Below are 20,545 nucleotides of genomic sequence, written 5' to 3' on the forward strand. Positions count from 1 at the left end.
AAGCATAATTCTAAATGAAAAAAATGGACATTTGATCAACTGTCAGAAAAAAAAAAACCTGAACTTAATAGAAGATTTGACATACAAGAGCCAAGAGAAACATAAGGTACATACCAAAGACTGATTCCAAGGGATTCAATAAGGACAGACTGTTTACCTTTTACATATGTAAAATGTAAAGGGTATGTCTAAGATTGTCATTAGCAATTGAGTAGTTTGTAAGAAAGACTAGGGTGGACCTGAGTATGATATGACTTTAAAAAGTAAAACCATCTAGGAATAGTTAAAAAGAGTAATTATCTTATACAAATGAGGGGAAAGAGGAAAAACCTACATAGAGGAATTAGATGGGGAGGTGGGATGGTAATTCTGGTAACCTACTTTCATCAGGAATGAGTTCAAGAGGGAACAATACATATATATCTAGCAGAATATAAAAGTCTTCTAAATTCAGAAGAAATAAAATGGTAAGGGGATAGGTGGGGGAAGAGGATAAGGAAGGGATCTCTAGAGGGTTGGGTGAGGGAATAGGTTATAGGGGGGTATAGGAGGATGTTTAGATTTATGGGAATGGGAGGATAGGGGAGGGATCCTGACAGGGGGAGGTAGGCAAAGTCATAGGAGGGCAAGGTAGTGGGCAGAAGAAGTAAACTGGAGGAGTTAGTAAGGATAAGAAATAAGAGATATGCATAAACATAAAAACAAAGATCAGGTGTAGAATTTGTTAGGGAAAGTATATGTCTATGTGTGTATGCATGTATGTATATTTGTATGTGTATATATGTATATGTGTATGTATATATCTATATCTATATAAATATATCCATGCTTAATTGTAGCCTTCGGGTGGGGGGAAGAAGGGTGCAAAAAGAATAAAGTAAAAAATGCACGGCAGAGAACAAAAGAAAACTTACAAGGAAGCAAAGAAAAGATGGATAGCTCTCAACACAACAATCATATAGGCTTTCTTGAAATGAAATTTTATTGCTATATATTGTGAATCCTCATGTTCTGCTGTGCACATTACATGCTTTTTCTCTATTCTCACTTTGTATTTAAGTTTTAATATTTAACTTTATCACATGTTTCTTTTTCTTTTCTCTACTCTGCATTTGAGTTCTGGTGTTTGAGTCTAAAATTAAAAAATATGCACAATATGGAAATGTTTTGCATGACTTCACATGTATAATTGATATCATATTGCTTGCCTTCTGAATGAGTATGGGAAAGAGAGGAAGGGAGGGAGAGAATCTGGAACTCAAAATTTAAATAGAAAAGAATGTTTAAAATAAATCGATAATAAATTAAAATGTTTAAAAAAGAAAGCAACTGAGTTCCTGAACAGAGCTGGAACTTGTTATGAGTGAACAAATTTCACAACAATGCTTATTCAAGAAAATGTACAGTGATTTATTTGGACATGATATTCATATACTGTGTCGAAAATATACCTAATCAGATCTGAGTTCAAAGAATATGCTCACTTTGTTTTTACTTTCCAAGAATTAAGAGCAAGAATCTTGATAATCAGGGAATACAAAGGTATGAATAGGGCCTGAGCCTTTTACAGAAGTTAAATTATATTTTACAGCAGGACACCTAAACTTCACTAAAGCTACAGGTACATTAAGAAATGCAGGTGGTAATGGGCAGATCACTCATAAAAAGCTGTCAATGGGCAACAAAAAGGAAACAATGTCATGATCTGGTAAACTCTACTAAGAACCTGTTTCAGTACCTGTGACACCCTTTGTTTGGATGCCCTCTTTAATACTCAATTCAGTATCTCAGAACAATCCATCAGTAATCTGGAGACAACAGGAAGTTGCCTCAACTTCCTGTGATTACTTGCCCTGGCTATCCCATGATATTCTCTGATAATGATGCTGGCACATACTTAGATCCCAACACCTCAGGCACTCGTTGTACTGTCTTCCCATAGATGGTACCATAAGTTCCTAAATTGAAACCTTGGTTGGCTGGTGGTACTAGAAATCATCTTGTCTTAACCCCATCACTTTAGTCAGGAAGCTGAGCTCCAGAGTGTTGGGAATACACAACTTCTAATATAGGAACATCAGAGAAGATGGGGAAGACTTCAGAAGTCATTGTCAATGATGCAACCATAGCTCATCTTACCAAATTCTTCAGTGTTCCCTCTTCCCAAAATCTGAAATAGTTCACAGCATGTTACGAACCGTAAGACTTCTCAGAGTTATAGACATACACAAAGAAACACAATCAGAGAAAGCTACCAAGGAAAACTAGACCCATGAGGCCGCCTTGCTCCACCATGAAGAATATTTAGCTGTCTCTTTCTCTTCTTCAAAGACAATGAGCTCTGGAAGCTGCAGTATAATATCAGTTCAGAAAACTACTAAGGAAGGCTTACTTCCAAATTTTATGAGCTGTCTATAAGCAACTATAACACAGAGGAGAGGATGGTTAAAACCCTTGTCAGGCTTATGGGCAATAGCTGCTGCCTCAACATCCCTATGGCTGAGTTGTCCTGCCTTCTTTACTATGGCCAAGTGACGTACTCAAAGTCAAATAGAGACAGTGGCTGGGCCAAAAGGAGAACCTAGCTCTTGCGGACTCCCCAGTTTCTTCAATATATCATGCTGCCTTAGACTATGTGCTATGTAGCCAATTTGTTTTGCACAGAGAAAAGCTCTTGTTTTCTATAATCCTAACTCAGGCCACTGTTTTGAAAATTCATACCCTTGGTCATTCAGTAAATGGATTAGAGTGTGTGGACAGCTCAGTGAAACCCATTACAACTACTGTGAAACTGGTTTATGATACACTAATAACGTGGATCAGTCATAACATCATCATATAGTCAGGTGAACATATTTCATTCCACAATATCATAGAATAGCTGTACTAAGCCACCTTCCTCTTAAGTCTTCTTGCCTCCTCACCATCTACATATACTTACAAAATATAATTACATTTTGGGAGGACAGGGTCTAGATCTGTGATTTCAATGGTATAGATAATTTCTGATATGAAAATTCCCTCTAGAGGACTGTGGAAAGATGGCAGAATAAGGCAGAAAATTACCTGGCTCTCCAAAATTCCCTTGCAAAATGAATTTCAGATAGGCAGAAATAACAAAAAATTGGGGTAAAACAGTCATCCAGCACAAGACAACCTGGGAGGAGGACATTTAGGAAAGACTTCACCTACTGGGGTGGTGGTCTGGCTGGAAACAAGTGCAGATACCAGCTGTTGGTGCAAGGGCTTTGGGAAATTTCATCCCACAGACAATGGAGTGGGGGGGCTGGACATTGATCGAGGGAGATTGTTGGGGTCCTCTGCTGGCACTGGACCCAGGGCTGGCACTGACCAGAGGCAGCCTCAGGCTGTGGCTATGGGCAAGGAGAAGCAACCACTCAGCAGAAGGGTAGGAGCCCTGCTCACTGTTCCAGGAGAGAGGACTGGTTGTGGTTGAGGACACTGGAGTCCCTGGTCTCCATTCCAGGGCAGGGGATAAACTGATCCTCTATAGCACAGAGGCTGGAGGTACATTTCCAGCACCAGAAGGGAGTGAGATCACATGTGGTGGCAGCAGTGTGGGGCCCTGGTTGTAAATGATGGGTGGAGAGGAGTACTTGAGGTCACTCATTAACCAAGACATAAGGTTAAGCGCATGAGCACACCTGGTCTTGGATCATAGCATATCGGAAGAACCAAAAAAATCAAAGATCCCCAACAACATGAAAAACTTGAAGCCTGAAACATTATCCCTCACACCCTGGGAACTTTAGCCTAACTAAAGTTAACAACCAAGAAATAGGCCTTTATAAATGACTTAAACAACAGGAAAACAACCTGATCATACATAGTTACTGTGGTGATAGAGAAGATCCGGGTTCAAACTCAGAAGACAATGAAGTCAAAACAACTACTTGTAAAGCTTCAAAGAAAAAATGTAAAAAGGACATAAGCCCAAAGAGATTTCTTGGAAAAGCTTTAAAAATCAAATATGAGAGGTAAAGGAAAGACTAAGGGGAAAATGAGTAATGCAGGGAAATCAAGAAAATTATGAAAAGAAAGTCAACCAATTGGAAAAAGAGATCCAAAAACCCACTAAAGACTATAACTTCTTAAAAATTAGAATTGGACAAGGGGAAGCTAATGACTTCATATGACATTAAGAAATAATAAAATCAAAAGAATGAAAGAATAGAAGAGAACATGAAATATCTCACTGGAAAAATAACTTACCTGTTAAAGTCATAACCAAAAAAAGAGTCTAGACATTATACTTCAAGATATTATTAAGGAAAATTTCCCTGAAGTTTTAGAACTAGAGGGTAAAATAGAAATCGAAAAAATCCACTAATCACCCCTCAAAAAGAGATCCCAAAATGAAAACTCACAGGAACATTATATCTAAGTTTCAAAGCCCCTAGGGTCAAGGAGAAAATATTACAACTATCTAGAAAGAAATAATTCATATACTGTGAAGCTATAGTCAGGGTAACATAAGATTTAGCAGCTTCTGCATTAAAAGACTGAGGGTATAGAATATGATATTCCAAAGAGCAAAGGAGCTAAGTTTGCAACCAAGAATAATCTACCCAGCAAAGCTGAGTGTAACCCTGCAAGGGAAAAAATATATATTTAATGAATTAAAGGACTTTATACATTCTTGAGGAAAAGACTAGAACTGAACAGAAAATCTGACTTTTAAATACAAGAATCAGGAGAAACATAAGTAGGTAACATGAAAGACAAATCATATAGGATTTAATAAGGTTAAACTGTTAACTGTCTTATATGAGAAAATTACATTAAAAATGTTAAGAGTATACATACATAGACAGAGGGCTTGGGTTTGAGTTGCATACAATGGGAAAATCCTGAAAAATAGAATTGGGTAGGGAGAGGTAAAATGGAATGAATTATCTAATAGAAAAGAGGTGTGAATGGAAGAACTTTTATAGTAGAGGAGATGATGGGGAGGTGGAGGGCAGGCAGTATGAGAACCTTACTCTCATCAGAACTAGGTTAAAAAGGGAATATATATCTTTTTTGTTATATAGTCATTTCAGTCGTGTCTGACTCTTTGTGACCCCATTTGGGGTTTCCTTGGCAGAGACAGTGGAGTGGTTTGCCATTTCCTTCTCTATTTTACAGATGAGAAACTAAGGCAAACAGAGTTAAGTGACTTGCCTAGGGTCACATAGTTACTAAGTGTCTGAGACAGATTTGAACTCAGGAAGATGAGTCTTCCTGACTTAAGGCCTGGTACTTTATCCACTATACCATCTAGCTGCCCTTACATATACATCTAGTTGTGTATAAAAGATAAAAATCTTCTTAACTTATAAAGAAATAGGAGGGCAAGGTGATAGGGTAAGGGAGGGATTCTTAGAACGGTGTACAGAATAGAGAAGCAGTAGTCAGAAACAAATTAATCTTCTGAGGAGGGAGCGGGGAGAGAGAGAGAGAGAGAGAGAGAGAGAGAGAGAGAGAGAGAGAGAGAGAGGGAGAGAGGGAGAGAGAGAGAGAGAGAGAGAAAGAGAGAGAGAGAGAGAGAGAGAGAGAGAGAGAGAGAGAGAGAGAGAGAGAGAGAGAGAGAGAGAGAAGAGGATAAACAGTGGGGAAAATAGGATGAAGGGAAATATACACTATTAATTATAACTTTGAAAGTGAATAGGATGAACTCACCTACAAAATGGAAATGGACAGTAGAATGGATTAAAAACCAGAACCTGACAATATGTTGTTTATAAGAACACATTTAAAAATGAGAGATACAGAATGAGTAAAAATAAATGGCTGGAGTAGAATTTATTATTCCTCAACTGATGCAAAAAAAGCAGGGGTAGCAATCATGATCTCAAAGTTAAAGCTAAAATAGATTTAACTAAAAGAGATAATAAAAACTACATTATATTAAAAGGCACCATAAATAATGAATATCAATACTAGGTATATATGCACCAAATGCTATAGCATCCAAATTTGTAAAGGAAAAGGTAAATGAATTACAGGTGGAAATAGATAGCAAGACTGTAATAGTAGGGGATTTCAGCCTTCCCCTCTTAGAACTAGATAAATCTAACCAAAAAATAAAGAAGTAAAGAAGATGAACAGATATCATATCTAGATAAGCTAGATATGATAGATATCAGGAGAGAATTGAATGGGAATAGAAAGGAATATACCTTTTCTCAGTGGTACATGGCACTTTTACAAAAATTGATCATATATTAGGGCATAAAAATTTTACAGTCAAATGCAGAAAAGCAGAAATATTAAGTCCATCATTGTCAAATCACAATGCAATAAAAATTATATTTAATAAAGTACCATGGGAACAGCGATTAAAAATTAATTGGAGACTAAACAACCTAATCTTAAAGAATGAGTGAGCCAAAGAACAAATCATAGAAACAATAAAAAATTTTATTACAGAAAATTATAATAATGAGACAACATACCAAAATTTATGGGATGCAGCAAAAGCAATAATCAGAGAAAATTTTATATCTTTAAATGCTTACATCAATAAAAAAAGAGAACTGGGTATACAATTTTAAAAAAACCTAGAAAAAAGAACGCATTAAAATCGCCAATTAAACACCAAATTGGAAATCCTGAAAATTAAAGAAGAGATGAATAAATTGAATGTTAAGAAAACCATTGAATAAAAAATAAAAGTAAAAGATGGTTTTATAAAAGAAAGAACTGAAATGGACAAACCATTGGTTAATATGATTTTTAAAAAGAGAGAAGAAAACCAAATCACTAGTATCAAAAATAAAAAGAGCGAATATACCACTAAGAAAGATGAAATTAAAACAATTATTAGGAATTATTTTGCCCAATTGTATGTGAATAAATTTAACACTTTAAGCGAAATGGAAGAATATTTACAAAAATATAAACTACCCAGATTAACAGAAGAGGAAATAGAATATCTAAATAAATGTATTTTAGAAAAAGAAATTGAACAGGCCAAAAATGAGCTTCCTAAGAAAAAAAGCATCAGGACCACATGGATTTAATGTGAATTCTACTGAATATTTAAAGATCAACTAATTCCAATATTAAATAAATTATTTGGAATGATAGGCAAAGAAGGAGTCCTATAACACTTCTTTTATGAAACAAATATGGTGCTGATACCTAAACCAGGAAGAGTAAAATCAGAGAAAGAAATTTATAGACCAATTTCACTAATGAATATTGATGCAAATATCCTAAATAAAATACTAGCTAGGAGACTATAATAATATATCACAAAAATTATACATTGTGAATTATATAGGAATGCAGGGATGGGTCTAACATAAGGAAAACTATTAACATAAATGATTATGTCAATAACAAAAGTAACAAAAATCATGTGATTATATCAATGGATTTTGATAAAATACAACACTCATTCCTATTAAAAATACTTGAAGGCATGGGGCATATGGGTGGCGCAGTGGAGAGAGCACTAGCCTTGAAGTCAAAAGAATTGGAGTTCAAATCTGGCCTCAGACATTTGACACTTACTAGCTGTGTGAGCCTGATCAAGTCACTTAACCCCACTGCCCAGCCAAAACCAAAACAAAACAAAACAAAAAATACTTGAAAGCAGAGATATAAATGGATTTTTTCTTAAAATGATAAGAAGCATCTACCCAAAACCATTAGGAAACATTATTTGTAATGGAGATAAGCTAGAAGCCTTCCCAGTAAGATCAGGAGTGAAACAAGGTTGCCTAGTATCACCAATATTATTTAATATTGTATTAGAAATTCTAGCTATAGATAAATGTTGGAGAAGATGTGGAACACTAATGTATTGTTGGTAGAGCTGTGAAATGATCCAACCATTTTGGAGAACAATTTGGAACTATGCCCAAAGGGCTATAAAAATGTGCATACCCTTTGACCAAGCAATAGCACTTCTAGGGCTATATCCCAAAGAGATCATAAAAATGGGAAAAGGACCCACATGTACGAAAATATTTATAACAGCTCTTTTTGTAGTGGCAAAGAATTGGAAATTGAGGGGATGCCCATCAATTGGGGAATGGCTGAACCAGTTGTCATGTATGAATGTAATGGAATACTATTGTGCTATAAGAAATGATGAGCAGGCAGACTTCAGAAAAACCTGGAAAGACTTGTATGGACTGATGCTGAGTGAAGTGAACAGAATCAGGAGAATGTTGTACACAGTTAACAGACATGCTATGCAATGACTAATGTTGATAGACTTAGCCCTTCTCAGCAATGCAAGGATCTAAGAAATCTCCAAAGGTCTCATGATGGAAAATGCTATCCACATCCAAAGAAAGAACTATGGAGTTTGAATGCATATCAAAGCATACTATTTGCTATTTTTTCCTCTTCCCTTTTGTTTTGTTTCCTTTTTCTGATGTCTTTTTGCAGACGATATGATGATAAACTTGGAAAATCCTAGAGGTTCAACTAAAAAGCCAGTTAAAACTAATTTTAATAAAGTAGCAGAATATAAAATAAATCTACATAAATCATCAGCATTTCTATATATCACCAACAAAGCCCTGCAAGAAGAGATAGTAAAAGACACTTCATTTAAAATAACCATAGAAGGGAGGCAGCTAGGTAGCTCAGTGGATAAAGCACTGGCCCTGGATTTAGGAGGACTTGAGTCCAAATCCGGCATAGCTGTGTGACCCTGGGCAAGTCACTTAACCCCAATGCCTAGCAAAAACAAAACAAATAAAATAACCATAGGTAATATAAAATACCTGGGAGTATATCTGCCAAGACAAATCCAAGAATTATATGAACATAATTATAAAATATTTTTATATAAATAAAATCAGTTTTAAATAACTGTAGAAATAATGATTGGCCCAGCCAAAATAACAGAAATGACAATTCTACCTAAACTTATTTACTTATTCAGTGCCATCCTAATTAAACTACCAAAAATTATTTTATTGAGCTAGAAAAAAATAATAACAAATTCACTTGAAAGAACAAAAGGCCAAGAATATCAAAGGTATTAATTTTTTAAAACATAAAGGAAAAGGAAGGCTAGCAGTACCAGATCTTAAATTGTAGTATAAGGCAATGAGTATCAAAACTATGGCTAAGAGAGAAGGGTGGATCAGTGGAACAGAGAATATCCAACACATAGTAGTAAATTATTATAGTAACCTAGTATTTGATAAACATAAGGATCTGAGCTTTGAGGATAAGAACTCACTATTTAGTAAAAATTGCCGGAAAAACTGGAAAGCAATCTGGCAGAAGACTAAAGGTAAATACCAATTATCTTACACTGTTTACCAACATAAAGTCAAAGTAGATATATGTCCTAGACATAAAGGGAGATATAAGTAAGTTAGAAGAGTATAGAATATATTACCTATCAGATTTATGGATAAGAGAAGAATTTATGAATAATAAGAGAACAAGCATTATGGGATGGCTGCTTTTGATTACATTACACTGAAAAGGTTTTGTACAAATAAAACCAATGTAGCCAAGACTGGAAGGAAAACAGAAAATGGGGGGGGGGAATTTTTATAGCCAATTTCTCAGACAAAGTCTTCATATTTCAAATATATAGAGAACTGAGCCAATTTTATAAGACATTATGAGTCATTCCCCAATTGATAAATGATCAGAGAGAGTTTAGGGATGAAGAAATCAAAGCTCTATGTAGTCATATGAAAAAATGCTCTAAATCATTATTAGAGAAATGAAAATTAAAACAACCCTGAGCAGGTTGGTTTTAGAAAAACATGGAAAGAATTGCATTAAATAATGCAGTCAAACAAGTAGAACCAAAAGAACGTGTATTGTATAGTCCCACACGTCAAATGTTGACTTTCTCTAATGTGGGGTTGGGAGGGATGGAGGGAAAAAACTTGGAATGCAAAATGTAACAAAAAATAAATTTTTTAAAAAAGAAAAGAAAAAAGAAAATTCCCTCTAAAGATGGACAACTTGTAGTCTTTAATAGTTCCCTGGGAGCACTTAAAGGTTAGGTGACTTGTCCATAGCTACAAAACTAGTATATATCAGAAACAGGGACTTAAATCAAGGTCTTCCTGAATCCAACCAAGGTTGGACCTTTCTCCACTATACCCCTCCTCTCTGACTATTGGTAAATGAGATGGGCTTAACAGTCATTGGAGAAAAAAATTAGAACTGCTATATTTTGTTCTTGTAACCTCAGATGACAATACAATGAGAGCTTTAAATGGAGCTTTGGCAATATTCTTTCAGTAGCAACTGCCAGAGAGCCACTGGTGATGCAAGGCAGTGCTTTAGGAGCAAAGAGCTTTTAGAGGGCTAGGAAACCTTTTGATTTCTTACTGGTCCAACCAAAAAACCGTGTGGCAGCTTTCTATAATCTCTAAGGGAATAACAGAAAATTTGTAGCAGAACTTCATACTAATATGGAAGAGAACACAAAAAATATTTTGTTTATTCATTCATTTCATTGTATCTTGCCAAACACTAAGGATTTTATGCATTATTACCCCTGTACTTCACATATTAGTCAGTCAGTCAACAAGCATTTATTAAGTACCTACTAAGCACCAGGCACTATGCTAAGTACTAGAGATACAAAGAAAGGCAAAAACACAGTCTCTGTCCTCAATGAGTTCAAATTCTAAGGGGTGAGATGACATGTAAAACACTTTGTGCATACAAGATATCCATGTCTATACAGATTGATAGACAATATACATGACTGTTTGTCTGTCTGTCTGTCTCTCTATCCATCTATCTATCAATCATGGATTGAAGGTAATTACCTTCAGAGGGAAGATCTGATGTGGGAGTGGGAAAGGCCTCCTGCAGAAAGGTGAGATTTGAGCTGAGTCTTGAAGGAAGCCAATGAAGCTAAGAGATGGAGGTGAGATGATTATTTATGTTGATGGTTAACAAGTTTGTAATAAAAACATTTTTTAAAAATAAAACCTTGGTAAAATGTAAAAAAGGTTACTTGTAATAGAAAGTAATTGAGAAGTGGGTGTCAGCTGACCTTGTAAAGAGAAGGGCTAAAATACCACTTCTATAAGTCAGCAATATTTTTGTGCTAAAAAGCCATGAGACCTTCAAGACTTGCTAAAAAAAACTCCTAAATGATAACCTATAGGAGATTCATATTAAGAGAACTAGTTCTTTTTTAAATACAGAGTATTAGAATAACTAAACATTTATTTCACTTATAGTTAAATTATAATAAATCATTTTTACCTAACTTGAGAAACAATCCGGAGCTGGTCATGGTGCATCTCTTTAGATTTTGGTTTTTGCAACAGATACTTCAATTCTTTTTGCAGACGATCTGAGAGTGTTCCAGATGTTGCATAATCCATTATGTCATACATTATCATTGTCTTTGGAAAGTTTTCCAGGCTCAGCCTTCTCCAGCAGTTACTTTTGCCACCAAGATATGCTGGGGTTTCATCCAGAAAACTGGTAAACTATAGAACAAAAAACCAAGACTAATTACCTGATGGAGTTACTCTAAATTTTCAGTGGGATTTTCTTAACAATTTCTACTCTGTATAAAACAGATACACCAAGATCAGCAAGTTTCTTGTCCAGGAATCCTATTTTCTTTTAAATTTCCCTTAGCACTAACATAGTGTCCTACACAAATTTGGTGTTCAATATATGCTGAACTGAAATTAATTGACCATTTTGTTCAGGGTAACTAGCAGTACTATTTCTTGACATATTGAAGTCCAGAAGATATCTGAATAAGTCATTTGGAGAACAGGTCATTCTTAGAGAATGAGTACCCAGTTCTTTACCCCCAGAAAAGAACTGCTATAAACATTTCCGTACAAATAGGTCCTTTTCCTTTTTTTTTTTTAATCTCTTTTTGGGATACAGACCTAGTAGTGGTATTGCTAGGTCAAAGGGTATGCATGGTTTTATAGTCCTTTGGGTATAGTTCCAAATTGCTCTACAGAATATGCCCTACCTCTTTCTTGTAGAATGCAAAACTGTACCTTCCACTGCCTGGTTCCTGTCCCTCCCTCTCAAGCAGGGATATAGTAGAAAGAAGTCCAAGACTCTTGGAGTTAGGACATAGGTTCAAATTATGTTTCTAACACTTACTAGCTCTGTGACTATGAGCAAGACATTTTTTTTTTTGGTTGGGCAATGAGGGTTAAATGATTTGCCCAGGGTGACACAGCTAGCAAGTGTTATGCGTCTCAGGCCGGATTTTAACTCAGCTCTTCCTGAATCCAGGGCTGGTGCTCTATCACTGCACCACGTAGCTGCCCCCAAGACACTTTTTTTGAGCCTCAGTTATTACATTGGCAAAATGGGGTAATAATTCACTGCCTGCCTACCTTACTGTTGTGAAGAAGTGCTTTATAAACCAACTGTAGAGCATGAGATGTTCTCAGATTAATTTTTCTGAGACAAACTTTACATTTTGTTTCATTTAATTTCAAAATAAAATTAAAATTGGATTAACTAAAAATTAATTAACTAAAATTAACTAAAAATATTTCAAAATATTTTCAAAACCTGGAAAGACTTGCACGGGAAATGTACTGTGTACAAAGTAACAGCAATACTGTAAGATGATCAGCTGTAAATGACTTAGCTATTGTTAGCAATACAACGATCCAAGACAACTACAAAGAACTTATGATGAAAAATGCTATCCATCCCCAGAGAAAGAAATGAATGGTGTCTGAATACAGATGGAGGCATACTTTTTTTTAACTTTACTTTCTTGGGTTTTTTTCCTTGTCTGTGTTTTCTTTCACAACATGACTATTATGAATGTTTTGCATGACTACACATGTATAATTTATATCAAATTGCTTGCCTTCTCAATGGGGGGATGGGGAGGGAGGGAGAGAATGTGGAACTCAAAGTTTTAAAAATGAATGTTAAAAATTGTTTGTACATGTAACTGGGGAAAAATAAAATACTATGCATCTCTTCAAGTCTATCTTCTTTGTGTGTCTCTCCCTATGTTCCTTGTGCTAATCCCTCACATGCACATTCTCAACAATGACACAACACAGAATCAAAGATTCTCAGAACTGGAAAAAAATCCAGTGGCCATCCAGTAGAACTCTTACTTGAACAAAAATTCTCTCTACAACAAAAATAAGTGGTGATGGTCACCCAACCTTTGTTTGAAGTTCACCAGGCAGGGCAGAAACCCTACCTTAAGAGGCAAGTCATTCTTTGAGCTGGATAAGTCTAATTATTAGAAAGTTCTTTTCATCAAGTCTAGATTCTCTTATCTGCCTCTTCTATCTACCGCTACTAATCCTCCCTTCTGGGGCCAAGCAGAATAAGTCTTATCCACCCCATTATACATGAAATTCCTCCAAATACTTTCAGATAACTATCCTGACTCCTTCACAGGCTCACCAAATGTCTTTTCTCTAGGCGAAACAGTGGCCAGTTTCTACAGCCAATCCTCATATGATATGACTGTAAGAGCCTTTCACCATCCTGGTCATACTTCTCTGGACATTTTCCAGCTTATCATTGCATTTCTTAAATGTGATACCCCAAACTAAACACAATATTACAGATGTAATCTAACCAGGGAAGGGCACAGTGGAATAATTACTGCCCTAGTCCTGGGTATCATGTCCACTTTAATTCAGTCTAAGATCGTGTTAGCTATTCTAGATGTCATAAAACACTGTTGACTCATATTGAGTTTTTAATCCACTAAAACCTTCATATCTCTTTTCTGATCATCTACTATCTATTCATTTGCTTTACATGAAGGAAATTTTTTTTGAACTCTAGTATGTAATTTTACATTTGTGCTGATTATACTTTATTATATTTGACCCAAAATTTTAGTCAGATCCTTTTAGATCCTGAATGCCATTCAACTTGTTAGCTATCCCATCCAGCTTTGTGTCACTTTTAAAACTGTCAAGTACTTCATTTATATCTTTATCTAAGTAACTGATAAAAACACTATATAGCACAAGTCCTAGGGCAGATCCCTGGGACACTATCAGAGACCTTTTTTCAAGTTGGAATAGCATGATTAGTAATTATGCTTTGGGTCTGGCCTTTCAAATAATTCCAAAGCCATCTCTTATGCTATTGTCTAGTCCATATTATCTTGTCCACAAGAACAATCTCAGATACTTTGTCGAATGCTTCATTAAAATTCAGTAAACTATTATCAACAGCAATATACTGATTTGTAAATCTAATAATATATTTCTATTATTATTAGACTTGTACTGTGAGCAATATATTTTCCTAGGAATCATTCATTATTAACTGCCTGCTGGGGATACAAATATAAGAGCTGAAAAAGTTTTTTCATTTAAGAAATTTATGTTTTATTAGAAGACTACAACATGTAAACAGATAAGTAGATTAAGGAAAAGAGAGTACTAAGAATTAGGTGTTCAGGGAAGGTGGTGGTAAGATTGGGGTACATTTCAGGCCTGGAGGATGGTCTGTGCAAAGGAACAACAATGGGAGATGGAATGTCAAGTTGGGGAAAGAGAAAATAAACCCATCTGCCTATAACAAAGTGCATATGGGGAATGATGTGCAATAAATCTAAAGAGGTAAACTAGAGTCAGATTACAAAGGTCCTTAACTGTGAATGTGTGGAGCTAGTATGTTATTCTTGAGGTAATAGGGGTTCACTAAAGTTTCTTGACTGAGGGAGTGATGCTGCCATACCCACTTTTTAGGAATGCTAATTTGGCAGCTATATGGAGGATAAATTGCCAAGGCCTGAAAATGGAATTGCAGAGTCCAGTCATGATACTATTGTAGTAGTCTAGGTGATGGATGATGATGGTATGAAATAGGAAGGTGGCCCTATCAATGTAAAGAATGAGATATTAACTAGAAACATTGTGGTAGGAGAATAAATAGGACTTGGAAACTGATTAGACTCAGTGTGGGGTGAAGGAGAAGGATGACTCTTTGGCTGATAACCCCAGTGACTGAGAAGGATGGCAGTACCTAGGAGAAACTGAGTTGTGGTAACCGTGGGTAGATTTAGGGAGGAAGATAATGAACCATGTTTTGCATGTTCAAAGGTAAAACTAGAGCTAAGAAGAGAGATTAGGATTTGAGATAAGAGTTTTGAGAGTCATCTACATAGAGGTGATAATTCAACCCAAAAGAGATGATGAGATCACCAAGAGAGAGGATATACAGAGAGAAAAGGTTCAATGATTCTTTAGTACATAAAATCAACAGTGGCAACTACTGGCCTTATCAGTAATATAAATTATACAAAACTCTTAACCCTCAATAAAGTTTTAATAATTATGTGTTCATGGCATCTTGTTTGAAATAAAGGCAGTAAAGAGAAAATGAAAATTCAGTAAACACAAAGGAATTACATACAGTACATTAACTTCTGTGGTTCTCCATTTACTCCTCTAAAGGAGCAAACAAACAAAGGGGTTTGACTAGGAGATCTCTAAGGTACATTCTAGCTAAATTTTTTCATGACTCTTAAGTTATGATTCTTCATGGACTGTCATGTTTATTCTGATTAAGTTTTCACATTACTGATAAAAGGAGTTTGAAATTTTGTCTTCTATTTCTTTGGTTCTATAAATCAAGATTCTGTACATAATTCTCATGCAGCTACTTGAATTACATGAATACATGAGTACAGAATTTATGAGATACAGAATTATATACAGAATGAACATAAAAATAAGTTAAGTTTCTTTTTTTAAAGTCTTATCACATTACACAGAATTAATATGAATTATTCCAATATATGATGTTTTTTTCTCTTAGACACAGGATGAAGGGAAGTCTTTCTCATTAATATCTAAAATACTGAAAATAATCCTTACGTGCATGTAATCCTTCATGGTAACAACATCAACTTCATCAGCAACTTTATACTTTTGGAATTGAAGTTGGTCTTGTATTATTTGGTCATAATATTTCCGATTTCCCATTAGTTTGCAAGCATCAACCACTGCCTGTAAAAGGGAACAGCAAATAAAAAATTCACAAATAGCAGCAACAATTTTTGTTATTATGATGTGTCCATATGACTTAGAGAGTTCATGTCAATATAATCCATCCTTTTCTTCCACAAGCTGGTTATTCAAAAGGAAAACATTTTTGCAACATTAACACAGAAAAACAACATCTTTGAAACAGTTTATAAAAGCATTTTTCTACTGCCACTCCAACAGAACTGAGCTAGTGGACAACTTAAAAATTCTAGAGTTCTTAAAGAACCACTGTTTAAGAGACATTTGCTCTGATGCATCACATTTAAAAATAAAACTGAAAAGGGATTCTGATATCATCTAATCTGATCTCTTTGTTTCACAAATGAGAAAATTGAGGCCTGGAGAGAAGTGATTTGCTTAAGGTCACAAAACAGAGCAGTAACAGATCAGAGATAAAGAAAGATCTCTGGTCTCCCAGTATGATGTTCTTTTTACTATCATGCAGGACAGAAGCTAGAACCAGAATTTATATATGTGTGTGTATCTATCTATATATGTGTGTACATATACATATGTACACATATACATAAGATACACACATATGTATATATACTGTTTCAATAAAGATATTACAAGATCCTTTTAGACATTTTTGATTAGACAAGTAATTTCGATTTTGCAAAACTAGTCTATGTAGAAAATGTTTTCTCAATTATTTACCAAATGAGTTAAAACTCTTTAACCTAAAAAGCTGAAACATGATGTTCAAGTGTAATCATTAATTGTGAATTAACTTACATACTACATTCATAATTTATTGCATGAACCCTTAAATTCAGTGTGGTAGGAACAATATCTGCCATATAGACTAGTCTGTGGCAGCTAGGTGGTGTAATGGATAGAGTGCCAGGCCCAGACTCAGAAGATTCATCTTCTCGAGTACAAATCTGGCCTCAGACACTTACTAGCTGTGTAATCTTGGGCAAGTCACTTAACCTTGTTTGCCTCAGTTTCTTCAACTGTAAAATAAGCTGGAAAAGGAAATGTCAAACCATTCCAGTATCTTTGCCAAGAAAACCCCAAAAGGGGTCATAAAGAGTCGGACACGACCGAACAAGACAAGTCTATGGTTTTTTTCTCTTAAAGACAGGGAAGCTGTCCTGAGACGTGATTGGTTATGGGGACTAAGGCTTAAATTATTGAGAGGTTTCCTGGTTGCCTAGGACATAAAAGACCAACCCAGGAAGGACTGTTCAGACTCAGTGGCCAACCGAATGTCACGCAAGACATTATACCTAACACATTCTACTGAGGCATGTTTATATAAGGAGATAAGGGAGAATACATCTACATAAAATTATGCTATATTCTGCTGAGTATCCTTGCAATGTTATCATAAATTATCTTCTTATTAACTGTTAGATGGCCTATATCTAACAATTTCATTTTGTGTTTCATTTTGTTTCAATCCTACCAACTATTGTCAAATTTTATAGGCTGGGCTTGATTCTTCAGATTCAGGACTGGAACAAAACAGGATATTTGTTGGCCATCTAAAATTCCACAAAGGGAGTTTTACTTAGCCATAGCATTCAAAGGATGCTCAACAAGGATCCAGCACTGGTTGAGGTAGTCAGATCAGTCAGTCAATAAACATCTATTAAGCATCTACTATAGGTAAGGTACTGTGCTAAGTCCTGGGGATACAAAAAGAGGCAAAAATCAATCCCTGCCCTTAAGGGCTACAATTGAACAGCAGAGACAACAAGCAGATAAATATGTACAAACAAGGTATGTGCAGGATAAATAGGAAATAATTAAAAGATGGAAGGCACTAGAATTATAAGGAGTTTGGAAAGTATTCCTCTAGAAGGTATGATTTAAGCTGAGACTTGAAGTGTGGGAAGCCAGGGGACAGAAATGAGGAGGGAGAGCATTTCAGGTACAGGAGACAGCCAGGGAAAATGCTAGAGATATGGTAGAGTCCTATTCAAGGAACAGTAAGGATGGCCAGTGTCACTGGAGGATATGTAAGGTGGAAGAAGACTGGAAAGGTAGGGAGTAGGTTATGAAAGGCTGGGAATGCCAAATAAAGGATTTTGTATTTGATCCTGGATGTGATTAGGGTAGGGGGGGATGAGGGGACAGTATAAAAAAAAGTAGGGGAAAGAGGCCAGGTTATGAAGGGCTCTGAAGGTCAAACAGTTTAACATGTAGGGGGGAAGTCTGGTCATCAGGTTATGTTGGCTGTGGGGACTCACACAACAGTGAGACAACCATGAAGTCTGAAGGACTTTATGTACAAAACAGGAAGCTTCTTCAACAGCTTAATCCTCATGTCTTTAGTTCTTAGGACAATTTCCCTGCCTTGTAGGGAAAAAAGATCTGCATAGCCTACATAGAAGATATTGTTCCTACCACACTAGAGATGTGACCATCCATGGTTAAGTCACTTAAGTATTCTGGTCCTCAATACCCTTACTGGCAAAATGATGAGCCCTGATGACCTCTAAAAACCGTTTCCAACATAACTGACCTATCAATTTATGATTCTAAGATGGATTAACAAAAAAGGATATCTTAGTAAGTCACCTCACTCGATGGCCTCAATGTATTTTTTCCACTGAAATACTTGTTCCCATGGCCTCCAGTGTGAAGAAAAATTTTAAACACAATAAAAGGAGGAAAGTTCTTGCCACCAAATCTGAAAAAAGACTAAAAGTTAGTTGTTTGGCATCAGATTAGTGGCTCTGTTATTTTTATTCAATCTTGAAGTAAATGAATACATGAATATTACCTGAATCTAACTTTACATTGCACACTAGGATCTTTTACAAGAGCAGCCTCTGAGGGACACACTTTCTTCAGTATTTCATGTGTTACACAATTTTCCTGAAATAAATACTAGTGTGATTAATAATATCCATATATCCTAAATGTAATTCATTAAATAGCTAAATCACTCTGATTGGCTCAGAGTGAATGTAAATAGCAATTGTTTCTATTTTGGCTAGAAACCCTGAGGGTTTTCCCCTCCCAGATTGATGGTGTGTTGAGGTTTTTTTTGACTGGGTAAATAGGCCATTTTCTATCTCATTTCTTACCTAGCCTTAATCACTGAACAGGTGTTGCCTCAGTCAAACTAACATTTGTTCTTTAAAAAGGCCACAGTCTCCTATTGCTTCCAAGGCCATGTCTGGTCTTCTTGATCTACATCTTGCCTCCTGGACCCAGATGGCTCCAGAGGAGAGAATGATGCTGGTGACTGTGCACAGCCCTCCCTCACTTAAATCCAATTCACTTGCATGTCAGGGCATCACCTCCCTGATGTCATGGTCCTGTCTGAGAATGAAGGACACACGACAGCAGCAACAACAACAACAACAATTTACTAAATATAGAGCATGAGGTTTTTAAATACCTCCAGTACTTTAAAGGTCCTTGATTTCTTTGAGGTGGGTATTTCCTCCACTGACTACATTACAACCCATCTAAATACCTGTCTTCAGGACTTACTGGAATAAAAAAATCTGTTACTGTGAGGCCGTCTGATGATGAGCCTTTTGACAAAGGCCACGTATATATAAATGCATGTATGTATGTATGTATGTGTGTACGTATAACTTTTCGTCTTGATTTCAGATTTCAGATATAACTATATCTAGATATAAAGTACTAAAGTATTGATATACATTATGTACTGGTATACGAACTCAGATATAGATCTATCTCTATCCAGATATATCTAGGTCCATATAAACAATTCATTCTAGGACCATATTATATTCTAAGCCTTCTCTGCTTGATTAGTACCTTCTAATGCTTGATCTTCACTGGCATAGCCTTTGAAAAGCCTGAAAGATCACCTCCCTACTTTGATGAGGCATCTGATCTCTTCAATGAAGGAGAATCTTAGATAACACTCCAGGAATCCATCAATATGAGATTTCTTCCATCAAGAGTGACTGCAGGGGCAGCTAGGTGGTGCAGTGGATAGAGCACTGGCCCTGAAGTCAAGAGGACCTGAGTTCAAATCTGACCTCAGACCAAACACTTGACACTTACTAGCTGTGTGACCTGGGCAAGTCACTTAATCCCAATTCCCTTAAAAAAAAAAAAGACTGACTGCAACCTGTTGATCCTTTCCTGTGCTATGTGATTCTTCATTTTTCTTCTACCGATCTTTCACTGAAGATCTATCCATGATCTGTATCATGATGCCACTGCAACATTCAAGTTGTCTACCTGTTATCTTTTCTTCTGACCACGTGACTGGCCCCATCTTTTTACAATCTTCTATTTCCTAATGATATCATTTCTGTCACTTCTTGTGTGCTGGTTAAGTAGGTTTCAGCTTACTTATTCCCACCATGTATCTGTAGCCCCACTGACTTCCACCCAGAGGCCCTATTATGTTACCCAGAATACCTTTTTTTTAGAAATCACAGCGTTTCAAGACCTGCAATTTTCACAGCGTCATTGGGAGAAAACTAGTTTAAAGAGAGAAGTTTTGGTGGCAAGGAGCAGCTTTGTTCTGCTGGGTTGACTCTTCTGGGTGACCTGTTAGATAAGTGTATTGATATACTAACTCAATACACTGATAACCCAATTACATGGCA

The 20,545-nt window shown here is 36.0% G+C and overlaps 1 protein-coding gene across 4 annotated transcripts in view; it reads right to left on the bottom strand.

Moving 5' to 3' along the window:
* Positions 1-20,545, bottom strand: part of CUNHXorf58 (chromosome unknown CXorf58 homolog) — a 52,677-nt gene that overhangs the window by 8,250 nt on the left and 23,882 nt on the right. For 3 of the 4 annotated variants that reach the window (XM_020989878.2, XM_020989880.2, XM_020989882.2), the window contains 4 exons: positions 18,724-18,818; positions 18,519-18,630; positions 15,816-15,947; positions 11,221-11,450 (listed from right to left, as the gene is read on the bottom strand). In XM_020989878.2, the coding sequence (XP_020845537.1) occupies positions 11,221-11,450; positions 15,816-15,947; positions 18,519-18,630; positions 18,724-18,818 (569 nt within the window). Of the gene's footprint in view, positions 1-10,408; positions 10,864-11,220; positions 11,451-15,815; positions 15,948-18,518; positions 18,631-18,723; positions 18,819-20,545 lie in introns of those variants that run through there. The other variant, XM_078146624.1, reaches the window with a different exon arrangement.

This window comes from Phascolarctos cinereus, unplaced genomic scaffold (assembly GCF_003287225.1).
Source record: "Phascolarctos cinereus isolate Bilbo 61053 unplaced genomic scaffold, phaCin_HiC Scaffold_726;HRSCAF=1367, whole genome shotgun sequence".
In the NCBI taxonomy this organism is placed as follows: Eukaryota; Metazoa; Chordata; class Mammalia; order Diprotodontia; family Phascolarctidae; genus Phascolarctos; species Phascolarctos cinereus.